At 43.5% G+C, this 20,984-nt stretch overlaps 1 protein-coding gene across 4 annotated transcripts in view; it reads right to left on the reverse strand.

Moving 5' to 3' along the window:
* Positions 1-20,532, reverse strand: part of rubcn (rubicon autophagy regulator) — a 63,148-nt gene extending 42,616 nt beyond the window's left edge. The window contains exons 1-5 of one of the 4 annotated variants that reach the window (XM_070883394.1): positions 20,086-20,532; positions 13,462-13,615; positions 6,247-6,330; positions 3,135-3,282; positions 1,934-2,040 (exon numbers count right to left, since the gene is read on the reverse strand). In XM_070883394.1, coding sequence (XP_070739495.1) covers positions 1,934-2,040; positions 3,135-3,282; positions 6,247-6,330; positions 13,462-13,615; positions 20,086-20,153 — 561 coding nt within the window. In that variant the 5' untranslated portion in view covers positions 20,154-20,532. Of the gene's footprint in view, positions 1-1,933; positions 2,041-3,134; positions 3,283-6,246; positions 6,331-13,461; positions 13,616-20,085 lie in introns of those variants that run through there. The other 3 variants (XM_070883393.1, XM_070883395.1, XM_070883396.1) reach the window with 3 other exon arrangements.
* Positions 20,533-20,984: the final 452 nt, after the last annotated feature.

Genomic DNA, 20,984 nt, shown 5'->3' on the forward strand with positions numbered 1-20,984 from the left:
CCCCCACTCCCTCCCTCTCTTTCTCCCCTCCCCCCCCTCCCTCTCCTCTTCTTCTCCCCTCCCCCCCCCTCTCTTCTTCTTCTTCCCCTCCCCCCTCCCTCTCTTCTTCTTCTTCCCCTCCCCCTCTTCTTCTTCTTCCCCTCCCCCCCTCCCTCTCTTCTTCTTCTTCCCCTCCCCCCCTCTCTTCTTCTTCCCCTCCCCCCTCCCTCTCTTTCCCCCCCCTCTCTTCTTCCTTTCCCCCCCCTCTCTTCTTCCTTCCCCCCTCTATTCTTCCTTCTCCCCCCCCCCTCCCTCCCCTCCCACCCCCCCCTCCCCCACTCCCCCCCCTCTCTCTCTCTCCGTCTCTCTCTTCTCCCCCCCCTCTCTCCCTCTCTCTCTCCCTCCCCCCCCCTCTCTCCCTATCCCCCCCCCTCTCTCTCCCTATCCCCCCCCCCTCTCTCCCTATCCCCCCCCCCTCTCCCTATCCCCCCCTCCCTCTCTTTCTCCCCTCCCCCCCCACTCCCTCCCTCTCTTTCTCCCCTCCCCCCCCCTCTCTTCTTCCTTCTCCCCCCCCCTCTCTCCCCCCCCCCCTCTCTCCGTCTCTCTCTTCCCCCCCTCTCTCTCTCTCTCTCTCTCTCTCTCCCCTCCCCCCCTCCCTCTCTCCCCCCTCCCCCCCTCCCTCTCTCCCCCCCCCACCCTCTCTCTCTCTCCCCCCCACCCTCTCTCTCTCTCCCCCCCCCCCCCCGTCTCTCTCTCTCTCTCCCCCCCCTCTCTCTCTCCCCCCCCCCCCACTCTCTCTCTCTCTCCCTCCCCCTCTCTTCCCCCCCCCTCGCTCTCTCTCCCCCCCCCACTCTCCCTCCCCCCACCCTCCCTCTCCCCCCACCCTCCCTCTCCCCCCACCCTCCCTCTCTCTCTCTCTCTCTCTCTCTCTCTCTCCCCTTTTCCCCCCCTCTTTTCCCCCCCTCTCTACCCCCCCCTCTCTCTCTCTACCCCCCCCTCTCTCTCCCCCCCCTCCCCCTCTCTCTCCCCCCCCCCCTCCCCCTCTCTCTCCCTCCCCCCCTCCCGACGGCAAACCGCTTCCTAAAGGCCTGCCTGAAGAACTTTCACACAGGTAGGAACATGGTTTATTTAATCTTTTCTTTGCTTATAAATGTTTATTCAGGTTGGATTTATTTGTATAATGTTTGTATAAGTATAACGAAGGATTTATTGTAGAATTTAATGACTTCCCTTCCCCCCCCACCTCGTTCCCTACGCCTAATTTGTAACCTGCGCCTGATTTTTTAATGTGTAGAACAGGTTTTTTCAGTTCTACAAAAATCTTCACTTGCTCCATTCTAAGTTAGTTTGGAGTACGTTTTCACTGTGGAAACTTTGAAATCAGGCGTCAGTGGCCGGACACGCCCTCTTTTGAAGAAAACATTTTGTTCCAAAGTAGAACTGTTCTACCTGACTAGAACTGCAGAAAAAAAAATGTGGAGAATTGCGATTTCTAAGATAGTCCGTTCTCCACCAGTTGCTCCTAAAAATCAGGTGCAAATCATGTGGAAACTTGGGCCCAAAGTGAGGTGAGCTCATTTGAATATTTTTCAGGTGCTCCTGGAATATCACTCATGACATGCTGGGAGTATTTATCTGTGAACCCATCTTGTCTAACCACAAACAACAAGAAGTAAATTGCATCTTGGCAGACCTAAGCCAGGAACATTCATTGTATAGATATTGCTACTCAATGCAACGTACTCACAAATCCAGAACTGGAGAACAATGAACACACACACACACACACACACACACACTGTACTGGAGCCTGGAATCATTTCTGTCGGCCTGAATAAATCTGAGACATCATTCTGATCAATGAAAGTTGACTTCTCTCACAAACACCCATTTCTGTGTTTAAAAAAAAGCTCTACATCATAGTCTCAGTGTGCACACTTAATTGTTGTCTTACCACAGATGTGTCAATCTGAGCTAAAATTTTAGGATTATTCTGTTCCACGGCCTCCAAACACTGGAACATAGCAGTCACATGGGGATCACTCAACAGAAAAGCAGTGTCTGTAAGACAGAAACAGTCCAATGATTTTCAGAAAGTTGTGGTAAACTCAAGCCAAAAATAGGAATGTTCCACACAAAGAATCTGTTCCAATAACTGTTGTACATCTAGTGACAATTGGTTCAGAGTCTTGCAATATGTGTGATTTATCCTTTAATAGGACAAACTGCCAAAATGTCAATTATTTTTTCAATTCCTGAATATTCTTCTTAAAAACTTCATTAAAAAGTAGTTAGATATTTGCCATTTGTAAATTATAGAGTTATTGTGGATGCTCATTTTGAAATCTATAATGAAAATTAACGACTGCAATCACAGTGCATTTTAGAGATTTCTTGAATTTTACAAAGTCGTTGTGAAGAAGTCATCTCAAATTATAAAAGTGATGCAAAGTCAATTCCCGGTCTCTCTAAGCAGTGACAGCACTCTGCTATTTGATACGGGTAATTATTCTTATTTGTACACAAGTCAGTTTACTGCTGAAGTACCCATTGCCCTTCCTTTGTACTCTCTCCCCTCAACCTCCTTCTGTCACATCACGTTTCTCAAATACTTAAGTATGCTCCTCTATCAAGCAATGCTTCGCCCAGTTTTCTCTTCCAGTACATGGCACTCCATTATTGTACAGTACTCATCCAGTGACCTCGATCAGCAATGGCTGCCTTTCCGAGGACTACATATTAGGGCCGATTCCAATTGAATGCTTCTGTTGTAGAATGGTACTTGTATGGAGTGCTAGTCAGGAAATCACATGCTTGACTTTCCATCCAAGTAAATCAAGACTGAAAAAAAGTCAGCCCTTGCAAACTTCCTATTTCCCAACCAACACTTCCTGCGATTGCTGCCCTTCATTGGAGCGCCTAATTGCAGAATCAGGATTATTGTCTTTAGCCTTGTCGGATTCTTAATATTTATTTCCTAGCTGTAGGTAATTATACCTACAGGTCCAGTTTATGGGTTGAGAATCTTAAGCCTATAGAATAAAAACTCAATGTTCAGCTATGCATGTTCAGGATCTTGTGCATTATTATGGAAAAAAAATGCTAAGTTCTAATCCTACACAATTTAATCTAGAGCTCATTCAGTCCAGTTGTACCTTTGTAGAATTTCCTAGTGTATTCATAGTTACTGAGCAATGGCCTTAGCTGTGATGACAGACAGTGGAACTGAAGGCTGTGGTGGAGCCAGTATTGTGCTTTCTGAGGATTACTCTTTGGGACAGACTGTTCATCACTGTCCATAAACTAAGGGGAGAAAAAAAAATCAGTTACTGGCAACTTATAAAATAATTTGCTTCTGTTCAATGTCCCCCTTAAACTAAACAACTTTACACTGGTTGGGAAAATAGAAAAAACAATTCAGCATATATAGATCTCCTTACCTTCCTTCCTCCTATAATTTACAAGGCTTTAAAAGCCCAAGTTCAGTATCATCTAACTAATACTTCTGGATTTATTTTGCATTCTCTATTCTTTTCTAATTTGGTAGTGTGGCAAAGTAAAACACACTCCGATCGCTTTCTGGTGATTTCTTTTTTAAAACACTTTTTTTTCCCCTCTTTGCTGGTTTGTCACCTGTCCCCAAACTCTCTTGGCTTTACTCCAATCTGCCTATTCTAATAGCCCTGCCATTCTCCAGATTTTGGCTCTACTTCTTCCAATACCAGAAAAGGATTTGAACGATTCACCACTTACAGGTAAAATTCATTTGAACAGTCAAACAGTAAATTCTGTTGTAGGTTTACCACAGCCTACCGCTTGAACTTTAACAAAAGGAAATTCAACCCAAAAGATCATTTTTTTAAATCTCCTTTTAAAACAGACTGGTCACTGAGCCAAGGAAGTGTAATAAGACTGAGATTAAGGAAAGAAACAAGTACTGGAAATGGACATTAAATACATCCATTAAACATATAAGCTGGTCAGTTAGTTTGTTTTCCCCTCCAGACTGAGTAGGCTGTTTTTAAAACCAGCTTCCTACAGATTTTCCTGTGATGAATGATGTCCGCTCACTGCTTTGTTACTTGGCTTATTTTTTTTTTTAAATGGTTATTCACTCATGAACATGCAATGCTACAGAAAAGAACTCCCACACACTGTGCCACCACATTGGCATGGTTTCTCCTGTTAAATGCAAGTCTAGTGAGCTTAATTTCCTCTACACTATTCTTACTTTAAATGAGTTAAATAGTGCACTTAACTTCCTGTGCACTACAGTGAGCTTAATTTCCTTTGTACACTATTTTTATTTTAAATGGGTTAACTACCGGGTTAAAATAGCACTGTTTGTTAATCAGTGTTCTAAAATAGCACATCATCAAAATAAGCCCTGCAGTAGTTTCACTTCTCAGACAACTCAAGACTAAAGAAATATTGAAAAATAATGTTTGAATGACAACTAGGGCTTTATTGATCGGTTTCAATCTGGACTAACGATCACTTTGATTTAGTCCCAGAAATAATCTTAATCATGTCCATTTTAACTGTTAGTTACAGTCATTATACTAAAACAAATTAGACCCAACATATTTGTTAGTTAAAACACAACTTGATCATTATTTCTGTCAACAAAATAATGCACCCAGTAACATGCCACAGACTGGAGTTCAAAACCAGATTGTGAATGATTTCGGCACTCTGGCTCCCAAATTTAAGTTGCAATGGGGAATGAATTTATAAGTTTACAAATCTGAGTGCCGATATTCTCAACAAAACCTCTGGAAACTTAAGTTGTCACGCCAACAATCAGTCAGAAAGTACTTCCTGTGGCATTATATTCCATCCATTCAGAAAACTACCATGTCATGTCCCACTAAAATTATGCTGATCATAAACCATCACTGACAGCAATGTTGTGCATGTGGAAAAAATGAGTGGCTTGGAACACACTGTACTTTCAGCTGAAGGTTGTGCCATCATAACAGATGCCACAGTGAAGCACATCTTAAACACTGCTATTTAGTTCAAAATTATGATATTTGGGGGAATAATTAAGAATGGTAATAGGAGGATCAAGTGCACATAAGTCATCCAATGTCTTATTTATAGTTTTGGGGGACATGACACCTCAGTTAGCTCGGAGCATTTGTGGGAGCCATGTCAGGTAATGGAAGACAAGAGAATAATGGTGCTGGTTTGCCAGCAGAAAAACAAACCAATTTCTCATTGATATGAATTTGAAGAACCACTACAAAGTTTCAAAAGTTGAAGGATTAGAACAATTATATTTGTTGAAAACAGGGACATTGGTATACTTTACTATAAAACTGTCTGCAAGTGGGAAATGCTCCAACTTAGTCATATTTGTCAATACATTGGCCCTGAATTCATGGCCCCTACTCTATAGGTGCCCCACACATTCCGGGTTTAGGCATGTGAAGCGCATGTACCTAAATCCAGAACTTGAAATCTGTCAAGAATCCTCTAGGGCCTGCTTTTATCAGCGCAAGACTTTTAAAAGAAAATAAAAAAACATTTTTTTCAATAATTTAAACATTTAAAATCCTTTAAGGTAAGTTTATTTTTAGACCCTTTTAAATATGTAAATTTATTTTTCAAAGAATTACAGTTTTGTTTTAAATCATTAATTAAATTCCATTTTGATTCATTTTAAATGTGTGACTTTAAAAAAAAAATTATTTTAAGTCTGTGTGTTTTTGGGGTATTCCCATTTATACTTATGATAAGTCCATATATACGGAACTCACCACAAGTATGAATGGGAATTCCCTTACTCTGATTGATTGGTTGGGCCAGCCCACGTGATCCCAGGTACGCGTACAAAGCGCCAAATTTCCTGGGAAACGTGGGCCTCTGCCCGCGGGTACCTGGTGAGGCCCAGGTCCGCAAGTCTCCGAACCTCCTGGACCACCAAGTAGATTCGAACAAATTTTTCAGGTCAGAGGCATCCGCTTGCGGGAAGCCTCCAACCGCAATTTCTGGGCCATTGTTTAAAGAACAGGGTGTAGGAAAACTTACAACAACACATTTCAGGAATGTCTAAGTGCTAATTTGCTTCAGCAGCTTTCAAAACACAAGAAACCATTGCAATAAAAAAGACAAATGAAACAGGAAACATGAGAAAGTGAAAGCTTATTTTCCTGCAAAACAATCCCACTGCAGTAGTCAAAAGATTTAAGCACAATGATCAAGTGCAAAAACAGTAAATATTTTGTAGTAGCAGTAATGGCATGCACCTCTCCGGCTTACCTGCTCAATATGGTGAGCAAGGTGAGGGCTGACCCAGCGGACGTCTTTTACAAACGGCCAGTAATCTTTATACAGTGAATATACCTGTTTAATTGGAAACAATGTAAAATTATAATTAAATATTTACATACTTAACTCAAGCATTAATACTCTTCGCACATTTAATTCTTCTTTGATCCAGCCTCAATTACTCACACGGACACCCTTACTCAAACAGCAAATCTTAAAAGTAGTTCGGTACTTTAAACACTTTCTCTCATCAGTGCATAATGCAGGTTAACAAGTGACCTATCAAGAACTGCCTTGCAACTTGCACAAATTATAAACTACAAATATATAGATATACCCTACAGTATGCAAAGCACACAACCAAATGCATTCCACAAAAGATTTTTATTTATGTCTATTTTTGTCCACTGTTTCATATTTTATTACACGAGCCCATAGTCAAATACATTTAAGGTAGTGAATATCCTGGTAAAATACTTGCTGTTTTCTTTTGGCACAATAACTGCAGTGACTCCAGAGGAATGCGAAACCAAAAGATTCCATACCTTCTTAAAAATAGCTGCCTTATATAGCAGGATATCACAGCATATGGATGTGTGTCAATCACACATTTCTGAGTTCCTGATCTGAGCTGTGCAGCTGTGGCGAGACTGCAAACTTAATTCCGGGAAGAAGGAAAAATAGCTAGTTCGAACAGAATGTGGCAAGGAGATATTTGACATGCTGTTAATTTAACAGTGAACAGAAACCCCCACATCTGCAGTATGAGTCACAGTACAACAGTGCTGCAGTAGCAGTCACGTGATATAGCCATGAGAGCCAGTTATCTGAATTTCAAATAGAATGGCATAAAATTAAGTGGCTCAGGACATCACCTAAACCCCTTAATTGTATCATAGTCTTGTACCAGTGTACCCAAGTGAATTACTTACTTTCAACATGTTACCACTAAAAGTAGGGAACAAACTTCTATTCTCACTGACACAGGTTGTGAATTCTATGTATCAAAGAGCATTTAGAAACTGACAACACAAATTGACAGCAGTGTTTCTTTTGGATCCTCAAAAATCCATTTGACAGGGAAGAGCAAACTCACAGGATCAACTCAACCCAAAATAAAACAGTTTATACTGAATTATACATCAAAAATGTGATTTTAAGCTCATTGACATGAAAACATCTCTCTCTCCTTTTTTCCCCCGAAGAATAATGAATGAACATGGTGCTTTAACCACTGAGATCCTAGTTAAAATCTATCCCAATTGATGGCAGGAAAGTTACCTTCAGATAAACAAAGTAAGCTTAAACATTCTTAACCCAATTCAGTCCTGTTACCATCTACGACTAGAATTTTTGACAAAAGGTGCAAGTCTTTAAATTTGCACCTTAACATTCTACAGTATTTTAAACACTTGCTGGTATATTGTACAAATCAAACAAACTTCAGTAAAACCATTGTGCTATAATCATGGGAAGCACTCAGTAGTAACACTATTCAGTTGATGCAAACTTAGTCAAGCAGCAAAAAATAATGGCCCTGAATTTGCAGTTGAAAGCTTCCCGCAGGGAAATGCCTCCGATCTACAAAGAAGGTCCGCGCCTACCTTCTGCCTCGGGATCCAGTGACTTGCGCTCCTGAGCCTCTCCGGGTATGCGTGGGTAGAGGCCCACATATTCCAGGGGCGCATGCGGTACGGGGTACAGAATCCCCATAATCATGAATGGGAATACCCAAAAAAAACATATACACATCAAATAAATGTAATAAAAATACATCTTAAAATTAATTAAAATGGCATTTAATTAAACAAAGAAGAAAAAGAAGCTTTAGCGTACGTATATAGTCCAAAGCAAAAACTAATACTAATCATTGGTTTCATACAGGATTCAATTGAGCCAGTTCAGTGTGCAGTAAACAATCTTTTAAGTCACTCATGTAAAATTGTTCTGTGGAGTTTTGCAGGTGCCCAACACAAGCACACTCCATCAGATGTTAGAAGCTACATACGAGAGTACTCAATTCAGCAAGGCCCAGTTATATGGTGCTACAAGATGCAAGTTACAATCTGATTGCAAAAGTTTGAGCCACTAAATGCAATGTTACCATGGTAACAGCATATATTACTCAGAGTTCAGAAAATTATCACAAAGTGCCATTAATTACAATGTCCTACCAAAAAAGAACATTACTTAATCTGCTGCAGTCTCCCTTGCATCTACAGAAAAAGCAAAAACCCTTTCTTATTTCTGAATTATTTTTCTCCCATGGCTCAAACAAACTGAATTAATTTGCAAAAATTAGTAACCAAGACTCCTTCACCAATCTGGTAAGTTCAATTGAATGTTTATTCATCTCCTTCAGAATGACAGGCTCATTATCTTGTCGAAGTGAAATCTCCACATCTTCAAAACTATTTATTAAAAAAAATGTGCAAATATCTCTGATGCCAAGCCACTGCACCTCAATGCTATGTACAAGTTATTAATTTCACTGGAGAAAGGTTTTCCAGATAAACTGACTGCAGTGAAGAAATTACATGGTGGAATGCCCTCCCACAATTCTTCAGTGATCCCAAATGTAACCCCTACTCTGTGATGAGTTAGCCAATCTCAGTCAGGGCTATGATGGGATGCTACAATTGGTCTCAGCATCTGTGGATTAGAGGAGGTGTGGGGGAGGTAGGGGGAAAGAGCGTGCGAGCGAGATAGTGCGAGCTGAACAAGAGGGGCCAGAGCGAGAGCCCAGAGGAGAGAGCGAGAGCCCAGAGGCGAGAGCATCTGCCAGCACTTCTCCTCTTCCTCACTACTATCCAAAAATCTCTGCTGGAAGTGCATGTCATCTTTGTACAATCAGGCAAAAGCAGATCAAACTGTGACAAGACAGCCACTGAAACTCACCGATGAAGAATGGCCACGTGCATGTCTGTGGAAATGCACCTAAGCAATAATTGTGACGTTCTGCACGGGGTGGATTAAGGGGGAAAAAAACAATGTATTGGTCCATCTGGCAATAAATCTGAACTTGGCTAAATTGCTTCGAAACAATAATCAATACTGTAAATTTTACTTTTTTTTTAATGGTTGGTTGCCCATTGAATAATGAGGCTGTTGTGGATCAGGGCATAATTATCTGTTGTATGAAGATACAACTACGGTGCATAGTTTAACACTAATAAATTATTTTTTCAAAATCATGCTCACGTCTGTCATAAAACATGCTAGAAATTAGGAAATTTAAAAATCACACATTTGAAAGCTCAGGCCTGCTGAATTTCTATCTGCTGCAATCCCTAATCAAATTCTGACAAGTGAGTCCAGGCAATAAATTAACATCACAAACTGGAGAGTGAAGTTTGAGTACCTTATGTCAGGTTTTCAAACAAGATAAGATTTGTTGCCTGGAAATCACTGCGTATTACTACTGTAATAGTAGTAAGAGTTTCTTTTAAATCAAACATTGAGGGCAGCAGACAACATTCTCGAATGTGCCATGGAGTCGATGATTGACAAGACTCTAACTGAAGGATCAGCTATTGTGACAATCTGTACAAAGTTAACTAAATTATAATCTACATTTGAAAATCAGAGTGATTCCTGCCAACGAACCTGATGCTACCGGAAGCTGTGCAGAAGCATTCTGCACATAACAGTCAGCTCCCAAATTTAAAAATAATGTTCACAACAGACGGCGGTCTGTGTAAATTCTCCACTCGTTGGAAATAATTTTATCATAAAGAAATGCAAATAAAATTTAAAACATGCATCACGTTCCCAATAGCTATTTGATTTATAAACACGCAACTAGCAGGATAATGTTCACGGCCCTTTCTGCCCGACTGCCTTTTTGAATTAGAGAAGGTTCCACATTGAAAATAGTCAAGATTCCTCAGCCAAAAGTTCCAGGCTCAACTTTATCTAAAGTTGTTTGGCTCTGAAATTGCGGCCTCTTTGGCTGTATACGATGTATGCACACGCCCGAAGAGGCCCCGCAAGTTCTGGGTTTTGGCGCACAAAGCGCATGCACCAAAATCCAGCACTTGTGAACTGTCAACATTTATTTTGACAGATCCAACGCATCCCCCGGAGAAGGGCTTTCGCGGGCGGAGATTTGGGCTATTTGCCCAACAAATGTCCTTAAAACTCTTACACCTGGTAAAAGCACCAGCATAAGAGTTTTAATAGATAGAAAAATTTAACTTTATCACTCATTTTTGATATTAAAAACCATGTCCATTAAAATAAATTTATTTTTAACCCAATTAAAACACTTAAAACATTTTCAAAAAATAAATGTTTTTCTAAAATATTTAATTTAATTTCAATTAATTTTAAATATGTGAGGTATTTTTTTTTTTATTTCTTGTGTTGTGTTTGTGCTTTTGGAGGTATTCTCATTGATAGTAATGGGAGCTCGTACAAACGGAATTCACGATTATCATCAATGCGAATACTCAGTGTTCACTGGTGATCCATGACCACATGATTCCAGGTTGTACTTGCATTCCTGGGACGCATGGGTCTCTGCACTGGGCTCCGCAGCTAGGCCTCGGACCAGAAGTCACCAGGTACTTTCGTTACAAAAATTCCGGTCAGAGGCATCTGCCCATGGGAAGCCTCCGACCTCAATTTTTGGCCCATACGTGTTTCTCTTTTTTTTTAAAATATATATCTTTCCTATTCTCTAAGTGGGGTGCATGCTCAACCGCCATTAAACCTGCAAAGTCTTCCCCTCCAAATATTTACATCGAATCGTGGTCATTAGCATTTTACGTCACCAAGATCCAGGTCGGTGATTGGAGCGTGGGCACATACAGCAGGAGCAGCGAGGTCGGGGCGAAGGAGCGGCGAGAGACTGTGGAGGGACATGATCGGGGCCCAGGGGAGGCGCGAGTTCGGGGCCAGGGGCCATGGGGCAGCACGGACCAGCCCACACTGCGTGTGTGTGCACTAGGTCCATGCAGCAGAGCTGGTCTCCAGTTGTCTTGGGTAATCCTTGCCACTGGACCAAGGCCTAACTCTGTCAAGCCCATGTGGTGGCTGGTGTGCAACAGCCACCCCACGTTAAAAAAATTCACGCACAGGCATCTTCCACCCTTCAGGATGTAGTTCGGGTCCTGCATTGAAACACCTGTGAACTAGTCCTTTTTTTGGCGTGGAAGCAAGTCATCCTCATTTCGAGGGACTGCCTATGATTGATGACATGCATTAGGATTTTATGAACAGTTACTGTCCTTTCCTAAACCTTTGGGGACTGTGGCCACATTTGAGTAGTAGGGCAGTGAATTGTCTAGTGACCTGCAAAACGAACAGAATTTCCATTCTATCAAAATGGCTGCTGATTACAAAGACCAGTAAGAACAACCAAGAGACCATCTGAATTGCATATGTGCAACGACTTTATGTCATGGCAGCAGTCGCGTCCTTTGAAAATCTATATTGATTCATAGATTTTAGTTGTAATATTAATACCAGCATAATCTAACTAGACTCGTCCAGCTGAGTGAGACTGCACTCGTCTGGTGCCATTCTTATCTATCTAATCGTAGCCAGAGAATCACCTGCAATGGCTGCTCTTCCCACTCCCGCATCGTTACCTCTGGTGTCCCCCATCGATCTATCCTTAACCCCTCTCCTATTTCTCATCTATATGCTGCCCCTTGACGACATCATCCAAAAACATGGCATCAGTTTCCACATGTACGCTTATGACACCCAACTTTACCTCACTACCACTTCTCTAAATTGTCAGACCGCTTGTCCGACTTCCAGTACTGGAGGAGCAGAAATTTTCTCCGATTAAATATTGGGAAAAACAAAGCCATTGTCTTTGGTCCCAACCACAAATTGCGTTCCCTAGCCACCTACTCCATATCTCTCCTTAGCATCTGTCTGGGGCTGAATCAGACTGTTCGCAACCTAGGTGTCATATTTGACCCTGAAATCAGCTTCCGGACCACATATCCGCGACATAACTAAAATCATCTATTTCCAATTCCATAACATTGCCCGTCCCCGCCCCTGCCTCAGCTCATCCGCTGTTGAAACCCTCATCTATGCCTTTGTTACCTCTAGACCTGACTACTCCAACACACTCCTGGCTGGCTACACACATTCTACCCTACATAAACTTGAGATCTTCCAAAACTCGGCAGCCTGTCTCCTAACTCGCACCAAGTCCCGATCACCATCACCCCTGTGCTCGCTGACCTACATTGGCTTCCAGTTAAGCAATGCCTTGATTTCAAAATTCTCATCCTTGTTTACAAATCCCTCCATGGCCTCACCCCTCTCTATCTCTGTAATCTTCTTCAGCCTCACCCCCCACACCCCCAAGACTGCGATCCGCAAATTCTGCCCTCTTGCGCATCCCTGATTATAACTGTGCAACCATCGGTGGCCATGCCTTCAGCTGACTAGGCCCTAAGCTCTGGAACTCCCTCCCTAAACCTCTTTTTCCTCCTTTAAGAAGTTCTTTAAAACCTACCTCTTTGACCAAGCTTTTGGTCATCTGCTGTAATTTCTTCTTATCTGGCTCGGTGTCAAATTAATTTTTTTTGTCTTACAACACTCCTGTGAAGTGTCTGGGGATATTTTACTATGTTAAAGGCGCTATATAAATACAAGCTGTTGTTGTTGGACTGCAGTACTCACTGACAGCTGTTCACAATTGCATATACCTAATCTGTAGCACAGATATGCTTTCAAAAGTTGCTCATTTGCAATTTTGCCTTCCTATCTAAACACAGAATATGACAGCAGAAGCAAGTCACTGCCAGCCTTGGCACATAACAGTCCTGTAACACCTTTCTCGCTGCTCCACCTTTCTCTCCTTTCCTGAAGGTAATGTATCATGTTGGGCTATAGATCAACCAGAATGGGAAAAGTGCAACATAGGCACTTCAATTGTGATACAGGAGAGTAGTCAGACTGACAGTGGGCTTTCTGTGGCCTGCTTTTTCACCTCTTCTTTAAAAACCGGCAGTTTTACAAGCAAGAGGGCAAAATTGCTAACATATAGACCTCCTTTTCAAAGCTGCTCTGCACTCCAAGAGCATGATAATTTAGGTTCTTTGGAATTGTGAATTACAATGGCTAAATAATTAATTGACTCAAGTTCTGTTTGATAATGTAAATAAGATAATCATCAAGCTTTAATTATAGCAAGCTGCCCACCCTACTGTGAGAAGAAAATACAATAACCAAGACCTTGTCCTCCAGGAGTCCATGGCACATAATGTTGTTCATCTCCTTACAGAGTCGCTCCAATCCTCCATACTTGGACCAGACATTGGGGTTGTTGGTTGACAACAGTCCCTCCACAGTAGTCTTCAGGCCTCCCAGGAGCTTCCAATGTTCTTGTCTGTGGTAGATTGAAAAAAATGAAGACAAGTGAGGAACTTCTGACTTGCTTCAAAATTCAGTTGTTATTGACCCCAATTCCAGGATTACTTTCCATTATGACAAATGATGACGTACTTCTTTGTGCAAAATGAAAAGTCAATTATATTCTATGGTTAATAGTTGCTCATCAGCTCCTCTGATGACCTTGTGTGCAAAGGCTCCACCAGCTTAATAGCACAAATAGCCAGACATATGTATGGTGTGGAGAAGGATTTGGAGCTTTTAAAAAAAAGTCAATTACATCATTCTTGAAAATGGGACCATGAAAGAGAAGGCAGTAGAGAATGAACAGTTTCATTCCTTTAACTGAGGATAATTCCCTTAAATGGACTTCATTCATCGAGATTGGCTGCCGGTACAGCCCCTTTATATTGCTCAGACAACCTGCTTAGAGGTCGGGAGCTGCCCAGGAGGACTCTGCCTACAGATTCGGGGAGAAACCTGCTCCAGGCAGCAATCGAGAACTCACCCAGTGGGATAACAGGGGGTAAAATTGCCATCTACTCCATTTTTATTTTAGGTATGGGAGCCCAATAACCAGCAGCCCAGTGAACTTAACATTTTCTAAGAAAACTGAAGAGTTCATTTCGAACATTTGCACAACATAAATGAGCTGAATGAGATTATCAGTCAGTGACCGAGGACAATATCCTTGGGCAACGACCACGTATTGCAGCTAAATCCGTGAGACCTTTAGCGAGATTTTAGTGACACAATACACATTTATAGTAGCAGAAGTTGCATTCCCTCAATAAAATCAACGTGCACCTTAGAAATCACACAAAAAAAAATGTTTTAAAAAAACTAAAGAATCAAACAGGGGTGGTAACCAAATCAACACAGAACCAATTGATGGGGAAAGTACCTGCACAGGAACCAAATCAGAGATTGAGGGGGGGGGGGGGGGGGAAACGGACACATGCACGACCAAACACACACAGGAACCAAACTAATGGGGAGGGGGGAGGGGACCTGAACCTGGATTGGGACTGAATGGACAATGGGGGAAGGGAAGATGTACAAAGTTAAAGCACATGGGATTGGGGGTAGTGTGCTGACGTGGACTGAGAACTGGTTGGTAGACAGGAAGCAAAGAGTAAGAGTAAATGGGTACTTTTCAGAATGGCAGGCAGTGACTAGTGGGGTACCGCAAGGTTCTGTGCTGGGACCCTAGCTGTTTACATTGTACATTAATGATTTAGACGAGGGGATTAAATGTAGTATCTCCAAATTTGCGGATGACACCAAGTTGGGTGGCAGTGTGAGCTGCGAGGAGGATGATTTGAGGCTGCAGAGTGACTTGGATAGGTTAGGTGAGTGGGCAAATGCATGGCAGATGAAGTATAATGTGGATAAATGTGAGGTTATCCACTTTGGTGGTAAAAACAGAGAGACAGACTATTATCTGAATGGTGACAGATTAGGAAAAGGGGTGGTGCAATGAGACCTGGGTGTCATGGTACATCAGTCATTGAAGGTTGGCATGCAGGTACAGCAGGCGGTTAAGAAAGCAAATGGCATGTTGGCCTTCAAACGAGGGGATTTGAGTACAGGGGCAGGGAGGTGTTACTACAGTTGTACAGGGCCTTGGTGAGGCCACACCTGGAGTATTGTGTACAGTTTTGGTCTCCTAACTTGCGGAAGGACATTCTTGCTATTGAGGGAGTTCACCAGACTGATTCCCGGGATGGCGGGACTGACATATCAAGAAAGACTGGATCAATTGGGCTTGTATTCACTGGAGTTCAGAAGAATGAGAGGGGATCTCAGAAACGTTTAAAATTCTGACGGGTTGAGACAGGTTAGATGCAGGAAGAATGTTCCCAATGTTGGGGAAGTCCAGAACCAGGGGTCACAGTCTAAGAATAAGGGGTAAACCATTTAGGACCGAGATGAGGAGAAACTTCTTCACGCAGAGAGTGGTGAACCTGTGGAATTCGCTACCTCAAAGTTGTTGAGGCCAATTCACTAAATATATTCAAAAAGGAGTTAGATGTAGTCCTTACTACTAGGGGGATCAAGGGGTATGGCGAGAAAGCAGGAATGGGGTACTGAAGTTGCATGTTCAGCCATGAACTCATTGAATGGCGGTGCAGGCTCGAAGGGCCGAATGGCCTACTCCTGCACCTATTTTCTATGTTTCTATGTTTCTACAGAGATCACATTGACAATTGACTCGGGTCAACTTTGATTTGAATATTTTAAATAAAGTTAGTACTTTTGAAATTCTAAAAGATTTGTTTCATGGTGGTTCGGGGCCCGCTCACATCCCTGGAAGTGAGCCCTGATCGCCAACCCAATCGACTGGGAGCCAAGGACAGGAAGATCGGAAAGAGGGAAGGCAGGAGAGATGCAGAAAAAGTGTAGCTTTTTAGAATTTGCCTATTGCCCTCCAGGTGTTAGAATGCATGTAAATATCCAGGGGCCCAGGAGAGGCGAGATTTCGGGGTCCAGAAGAGGCGAGATTTCAGAGGCAGCACGGGCCAGCCCACACTGCGATATGTGTGCGCACTAGGTCCATGCAGCAGAGCTGGTCTCCAGTCGTCTTGGTTAATCCTTGCCACTGGACCAAGACCTAACTTTGTCAAGCCCGTGTGGTGGCTGGTGTGCAACGGCCACCACACGTGAAAAAAAAATCCACACACAGGCATCTTCCACCTTTCAAGATGTAGTTCGGAATCCGGAATATTAGGTCCTTCATTGAAACACCTGTGAACTCATCCCTTTTCGGCATGGAAGCATGTCATCCTCGTTTCGATGGACTGCCTATGATGGTGATTTATTTATATTGCTGCACATAGCAAACCAGCTAGCAAAGCAAACCCAGCAGAGGGATTGTGTGTATAAATACATAAATCCCGATAAGACCTCGATTTACAACAACTTGAATTTATATACTGTTCCTCACATTGAATTGATGTCTCAGAACACCTGCCAGTGCAGAGAATAAAAAGACAGAGTGGCCGGGAAGAATGGAATTAGAGGACAAAACAAAAGATTGGGTGCTGAGAATTGTGAAGGCATTTGAAAGCAGAGAGGTAGGGAGTAGGGCAGAGGGATTTTAGAAGTGAATCCCAAAAAACAGCATGGTGGCTGAAAGAATGGCTGCCAATGGTGGACTGAAGACGACAGGGAATAAGTACACCAGTGACGGAGGAGAGAAGTGTGACAGAGGAGAGAAGTGTGCAAGCAATAGCATAGAGCTGAAGGAGGTTACTGAAATATGGAGGAGCGAAGCTATGGAGGGTTTTGAAGATAAGGACAAGGATTTTCAAATTAAATTGAAAGAGCACAGGGAGGCAGGGAAGTATGATACATATTGGAATTATAGAAGTGTAAGGCTTTGAGCAAGGAAGGATGCAGGTTTCGGCCTTTTGAATTAATTGCAATTTGTGGAGTGTGGAATCAGGGAGCCCTGCTAGGAGGGCATAAGAGAAGTCGAGTTTCAAGTGATAAATATATCAATAAATTCAGCAGCAGTGGAGAAGTAGTAAGGGCAGAGGTGGATGTTGTTTCAAAAGTGAAGACAACAGTTTAGACAAGGGAATGGATGTTGCAAAGAAAACTTGATTCTGGATCTATCAACATGTCATATTTTGCACCACTGGACTCAGCCCCCAGATGGTAGTCGGAGAAGCTGATCTATTTCAAAGGAGAAACATGTAAAAGGCAACATCAGCCAAAAAGGATGGCTTCAGTTTTGTCTCCATTAAACCAGAAGAAATTGTGATTCATCCAAAACCTAATGTTAGACAGGCAATTGGAGAAGTAATAACCTTGAAATCAAGAGAAGGTGGAAAGGCAAAGCTATCTGTGATCAGCATACATATAAACCTGATCCCTGCTTCTGGTCTATGTCACTAAGGGGCAGTAAATAAATGATGAAGAGGACAAGGCCAAGGAGGAGTCCTAGAACACACTGGTGGTTACCAGAAAACCAATGGAGAAGACACCATTGGAGGATATGTAGAGTCTTCAATATTTTTAAAAAAGATCTTTATCATTCAAATATCGAATACTTATCAATAACGTACCCTATGATAAAGGAAGTACGTCCAGTCACGTGAGAAATGAATGAACCAGCACAAGTAACAGCAGAAAAAGCTGCAGATTGTACAGGAAAGGGATGAAAGGTGCTGAGTTACCCTGATCCCACAATAATGCCAACCTCAGAACAAAGCAGCACAAGAGAAAATTAATCTATGTCGAGGAGTCAGCCAATATAGACATGACATAGCAATGTGCACTATATAATCTAGCTGTATAAACTCTCTAGCAGAAGACTAGATTATCGAGAAACATGCTTCGGCTGGGCAAATAACTGCAGTAAATATATTGGCACATAAAATGTAATCTGGATAAAATGGGTATTCAACAAAGAATTTGGTAACATAAACTATGTAAGCCACTTGATCATATTTTGTGGTAGTTCCAGATTCCCTGCCCCACCCATTTTTTTTTTAATTCTTCTATCTCATCAAAAGACGATCACAGGACAAGAGCAATGGGCAATTATCTGATCTGACAATAATATTCTGTGATTAGCTGGTAGGAGCTGTGCAGATGTGACAGGACTTGAATTTAATGGAACAGAACAGCTGTACCAGTTGTGCCAAATAAACTGATATACAACAAGAAAAACACAACTAGAAAATATCACGTGGCAGTGCAGCAGCACAAAGTGCTAGGATGTGGGATCCTCTCCGTGATCCCCAACGATATCCAGTTGTCAAGGTATGAACAGGGAAAATCAAGTTGGTACCAGGACTCTGGCATCAGTTGTCAAACAACATTAGAAATGGCCCAGGTGTAAATTATCTATGTTCTCAGTCACAGTTGATGCGTGACTCAAAGAGACCTGAAACAGCGGAGAAAGAGTAACATTTTGAAAGGAAAAAAATTGGGCAAGGTGCTGCAGTGGGTAGACACCTACTTTTCTCCTCTAGATCTTAGGCTAGATTTTCGGTTTTCAGCAAAAATGATAGTTTTACGCCAAAATTGCCATTTTTGCTGCACTATTATTTTTAGGCCTAACTTTTGGCCTTTACATATGTGCCAACAGTAAAGTTGGCGTTGCACGAGGAATCGCAGCGCAAGCCATGAGTTTCAGCAACTTTAGTCCAGGGCCCGTAGCACTTCAAGAGGAACCTTGGGGGGGGGGAAAAGAGAAAAAAATTGCAAAAAAATTTTCAAAAAACCCTTACTGAAAAATAATTTAAAAATAAAAACTTTAACTTAGCTTTTTGCAGGTCTTCATAGCTACCGCTGCTGGCAGGGCTGCACCTATTGCTTTGATCCTGGTATTCTGGGCGTGGCGTAAGAGCCGGGAGAGGGTCGAAAGTACGACGGTAACACAATCCGCAGCGTTGCACGTCATTTCACGTCAGCGCGCGTCTCCCCGGCGGTACGTGGAAGCGCCGCCACAAAGAGGTGCCCGAGGATCCTGTCAATCAGGTTTTCGTCTCGGAGGGTCAAATCGCAGCGAAAACCCAGTCGCAAAGTCAGCGAAAATCCAGCCCAATAGGTTCAAATTGAGCCCAGACTAATGGGATAAAAGTTTTCTTTGCTAGTAGTAAAAGTCTTGTATGAAATAAATTTGGGCAGTCTCGTTGCAGTTTCTAGACAGCAAAGACCTACAACACAAAACCATTCCTAATTCGGCACTGCAATTTGTTCCACTTAATTCAAAATTTGTTTAATTTAAATTGTTAATTGAATTAGCGCAGAAAGCCTCATTTAATTAAAATTGTTTAATTCATACTTTAATTCATAAATGGATTATTCAATTTTTTTCAAGCCAAAACCTTGAATTAACAAGAGCATATTATTGGCAATCTCACTTAAAGGCAACAGGATACCTGGTGCAGCAAATGGAAAAAAAATGTCACAAATGGTGCTCTTCTGAGGTTGGTATGGAGCACATGAATGGAGCAAGGTAGAAGGAGCACTGCTGAAATTGAAAGAATTCCATTCTCCAGCACTAACATCTCTTTTCTTGGAGGTTACCACAGATCACAATATATACAACAGAATATCTCCAAAAGGTATATGACCAGTGACATCATGAATGTGAATGGTGACTTGTGGGAATCTCCCAGGCCCATTCATGACATCAGTAGACAGAATGAAAGGCACATCCAGTCCTCAGGCTACCTCTTAAAGCAGTTTAAGCAGCAAAGGGTCAAATTTGCAGTGGAGGCATCTGTCATTACAGCAGTCTCCACCCGCTCACTATTTCTGTCCACCTAAATCAATCATAACCTGCAGACTGAGTAATGTATAAGGTTTGTATGTGAATGAGGAGGGGAATCTCCCGGACACACAATAATACAGTCCATGGCATCAAGTCAGGAGTTGGCCGTTCACAGGCCACACACATCACAGGGCGCGAGCACACACACACACACGGTTCAAGCCTCGGGCCGGTACCTGCACTCTTCCGCCTCCGCGCTCTCCATGTCGTGCTGCCAGCTACTCTCTCTCCATGTCGACAACATATCCCCGCCTGCCTCGGCCTCTCCCCGGGCATTCCTGGAGATGCCAGGTCTCTGTCCCCGGCTTCTCCGCGACTGTCAGTACCGTGTCTCGAGCCCCTTTACGCTGCCTCACAGCGCTATGTCCCTCTCCCCAAGTCTGCCAGGCCAAACCCGTCTCCCTGCGGCTGCGGCCGCTGCCCAGTTAGCAGCCTCTCTCTCCTCTCTCTCTCTCGGGCCCGTCTCCGCCTTCCCTCAAACCACGTGATGTCACGCACTGCTCCGCCCTGACAACCGTCCCCTGATACCGGCCCTGCCCCCGGGCTTCCGAGTACCGGCCGGGCCCCCTGATACCGGCCCTGCCCCCGGGCTTCCGAGTACCGGCCGGGCCCCCGGATACCGGCCCTGCCCCCGGGCTTCCGAGTACCGGCCGGGCCCCCTGATACCGGCCCTGCCCCCGGGCTTCCGAGTACCGGCCGGGCCCCCGGATACCGGCCCTGCACCCGGGCTTCCGAGTACTGGCCCTGCTCCCGGATACCGGCCCTGCACCCGGGCTTCCGAGTACCGGCCGGGCCCCCTGATACCGGCCCTGCACCCGGGCTTCCGAGTACCGGCCGGGCCCCCGGATACCGGCCCTGCACCCGGGCTTCCGAGTACTGGCCCTGCTCCCGGATACCGGCCCTGCACCCGGGCTTCCGGATACCGGCCCTGCACCCGGGCTTCCGGATACCGGCCCTGCACCCGGGCTTCCGACTACCGGCCGGGCCCCCTGATACCTGCCCTGCCCCCGGGCCCTCTCCCAGCCACCAGGCTCTGCTCCCTGGCTACCGGCTCTGCCCTCAAGCACGGTGTGGA

Source organism: Pristiophorus japonicus, chromosome 6 (assembly GCF_044704955.1).
Source record: "Pristiophorus japonicus isolate sPriJap1 chromosome 6, sPriJap1.hap1, whole genome shotgun sequence".
Classification (NCBI taxonomy): domain Eukaryota; kingdom Metazoa; phylum Chordata; class Chondrichthyes; family Pristiophoridae; genus Pristiophorus; species Pristiophorus japonicus.